This window comes from Elephas maximus, chromosome 19 (genome assembly GCF_024166365.1).
Source record: "Elephas maximus indicus isolate mEleMax1 chromosome 19, mEleMax1 primary haplotype, whole genome shotgun sequence".
Taxonomy (NCBI): domain Eukaryota; kingdom Metazoa; phylum Chordata; class Mammalia; order Proboscidea; family Elephantidae; genus Elephas; species Elephas maximus.
In genome coordinates, this window is record NC_064837.1 from 18,735,801 (window position 1) to 18,739,284 (window position 3,484).

At 44.5% G+C, this 3,484-nt stretch overlaps 1 protein-coding gene across 1 annotated transcript; it reads left to right on the forward strand.

Moving 5' to 3' along the window:
• The first annotated feature begins 223 nt into the window (after positions 1-223).
• LOC126062989 (olfactory receptor 1A1-like) lies at positions 224-1,153 on the forward strand. The gene has a single exon (XM_049861072.1). The coding sequence runs from the start codon at positions 224-226 to the stop codon at positions 1,151-1,153; it is 930 nt and encodes a 309-aa protein (XP_049717029.1).
• The last annotated feature ends 2,331 nt before the right edge of the window (positions 1,154-3,484 follow it).

Genomic DNA, 3,484 nt, shown 5'->3' on the forward strand with positions numbered 1-3,484 from the left:
AAATGGACTTTCCGGGGATGACTGATAATTAATCCCACTGACCAACAGGGACTTTTTTCCCAAAAATATTAGCTATCTCAGAATAGAGAGGTAGCTGAACTTTGTAGTCAAAGGTGGTGGATAACCATGATCATTAAAAAAAAAACTAGTGCCATCGATGATCATTACACACAATAAATTCACTAGTAATCTGGAGTCTTCTCTCTTTCATGCTGAAGGAACCATGAGGGATGGAAACCAGTCCTCTACTTTGGGTTTCATTCTCCTGGGAATTACCAGTCAACAACAGCAGGAAGATGTCTTCTTCATCCTCTTCCTGTTTATCTACCCCAGCACATTGATTGGAAACCTGCTCATCATCCTGGCCATTCATTCTGACATTCGCCTTCACAACCCCATGTACTTTTTCCTTGCCAATCTCTCCTTTGTTGACATCCTCTTCTCGTCTGTAACTGTCCCTAAAATGATAACAAACCACCTCTTGGGCAGCAAAGCCATTTCCTTTGGAGAATGCCTAACACAGATGTATTTCGTGATTGCCTTGGCTGCAACAGATAGCTATATCTTGGCTGTGATGGCATATGATCGTGCAGTAGCCATCAGCCGCCCTCTTCATTATACAATATTTATCAGCCCGAGGTCTTGTTTTCTGCTTGTTGTTGGGTCTTGGGTAATTGCAAATGCCAGTACTCTCCCCCACATTCTGCTCACAGCTAGTCTGTCCTTCTGTGGCAAACAGGAAGTGGCCAATTTCTACTGTGACATTTCCTCTTTGCTCAAGTTGTCCTGTTCTGATATCCACTTTAATGTGAAAATGATGTACCTAGGAGTTGGTGTTTTCTCTGTGCCATTAATATGTATCATTATCTCCTATATTCGGATCTTTTCCATTGTCCTACATGTTCCATCCACTAAGGGCATGCTCAAAGCCTTCTCTACCTGTGGTTCCCACCTCACAGTTGTTTCTTTGTATTATGGGACAGTGATGGGCATGTATTTCCATCCTCTGACCAGTTACAGCCTGAAGGATGCAGTGATAACTGTGATGTACACAGCAGTGACTCCAATGTTAAATCCTTTCATCTATAGTCTGAGAAACCGAGACATGAAGGTTGCCTTGGGGAAACTCTTCAGCAAGAGAATTTCCTCATAAAAATTGTGAGGTCATACATTGGGGAGGGTAGTTACCATTAAGCATGCACATAACAGTCCAACCCCAATGTCATCCCTCTCCAAGAAACCACTGTTGATCTTTCCAGCCAGAAAATTCCCCTTCTCATAAATCTTGCATTAGTTTGATGAGACATCTCACTGACACTTTGTACGCATTGTTGCTCCTTTTGGAAAGTGGCAGTATACAAATAATGGGTTCATGCACCAGTTATGTTACTGACTAGCAGAATAATATTGAGAAAGTATGAACCTCCACTCCCACATCTACGTATTAGGAAAAATATTTCTGTCCTGCCTCCCACACAGCGTTGAAAAGATCACATAAGCTTATGCCTTGAGGGGTGTAAATCACTACTGAAATGTCAATTTTTATTGCATTATTATGTTTAATCATCCCTACTATGCCTATACCTGGCCCTGGTTCTGCAGTGGTTGAAGAGTTTGGTTGGTAACCAAAAGGGTGGCAATTCCGATCCCTCAGCCACTCCTTGGAAACCCTATGGGGCAGTTCTACTCTGCCCTATAAGTTTGCTATGAGTCAGAATCGACTTGGTGCCAGTGGGTTTGATTTGGGTTTTTTTTACGCTCATACAGTAGTGGAGTTAAATTCCCTTGTCTAACTTTAAGTTAAAAGGAGGAATAATATAAGGTTGTTACACCAGTTGATGGTATGAAGTTTCCTAAGAATCTACATTTCCTCCCCTGTTCTTTTATACTATCCTACTTGGCACTTATTATTTCACCAGTGAAATTACAATGATCATAAACATCTATTTGTATATTTGCAGCTTTAATTGCAAAAAAGAATCACTGAACCTACATGTTAACTCAGTTATTGTATGCCTCAGCCATTTTCATTTGATTCTGCCCAACATGCTGTCCTGAAGTGATTTTTTAACCTTGTACTCCACTGCTAAAGGGAAGGTTGGCATTTTGGACCCAGCAGCACCATGAATGAACAGCCTGATGATCTGCTACCATATTCAATCAAGAAAACCCCACAGAGTTCTACTCTGTAACACCTGGGATCATCATAAGTCAGAATCAACTCAGTGACTATGTGGTTTTTATTTTATTTATATTTGTGCTTTAGGTAAAGGAGGCAGGGCCGAGATGGCAGAGTAGTCAGACACTTCCTGTGGTCCCTCCTACAACAAATACCTCCCCCAAAAGTGAATCGATTATATATGGCAATCTAAGAGTAACAAAGGCAAAGTTGAGGAATCGGACTGAGCAGGAGGGGGAGGGAGAGACAGTTCAGAAGCAGCAACGAGTTACCAGACCTGACCCAGCGGGAACCAGCACCCTGCAGGCCAGGATCAGCTGGCACCAGTGGTGAGGCAAGGAGTGGCGTTCAGGGACACATTTTCCACATCAGGAGAGACTGAGCAGCAGAGAGTCTACTCATGCCTCCAGAATCACTGAAAAGCAGTGTTCATTTGGCAAAAGATAAGTACATGTTTCCAACCTACTGCAAAGATCAAAAAACAAAACCCCTTTGGGAAAAAGTTCTCCCCCACTTACCTGCCCCCTTCCCACTCTGCACTAGATCTGAGATGGATTCACAGAGTGGTGTGTCCCCTGGGCCAGAGGTAGGACCCATCAAGCATCCTGAGACATTCTCCCAGCCTTGAAGAGGGAACAAATTAACAAACAGGGAAAAAATATTCCGCCGGCTCTGCTAAGCTGGAAACTCAGAGCAGAAACAGCTCCTTTGCACAGGCACAGGCATAAGGGGCCCACAGACTTTGATTGCCATTCACCCCTGCATAGACATGTGTGGGCCCATTTCAACAGAGTAGGCCCATATCAACACAGTCCAACAGAGTATATACTTGAAGTCTAACTTGAACTGTTTCAGATATATAGTGGAGAGGCATGTTCGTGACATTTGACACCACTCTGCCTGCTAAGCAGGGTCCTCACCTACCCACATCAGGAGCCTGAGGACTGGTGGTGCCACGCACGCCACCAAGCCACCCACTACAGGGGTCCACGAATAAGTGGTGCCATCCAGTCCCTACAGCCAACACCACTGGGTGCCCATAGTCCAGCTGCAAAACCCACCCACATATGTGCTTTAGGGAGCAGGGACATGTTATCCTTACAGACACTCAGGGGTGGCTGTCAGCCACCTGCCTTGCTCAGTGCATAACCCCATACTGCAGCCAGATAACTGTGCCTACATCAATCACCCCTGCCCATCTAGAACTGTAGGTGAGAGGCTACACCACACACTTGGTAGCCGACTGACTACCTGAACACCTGAGCTGAATCCATACAAGAAAAGTAAATGGACTCCTGAGTTCAC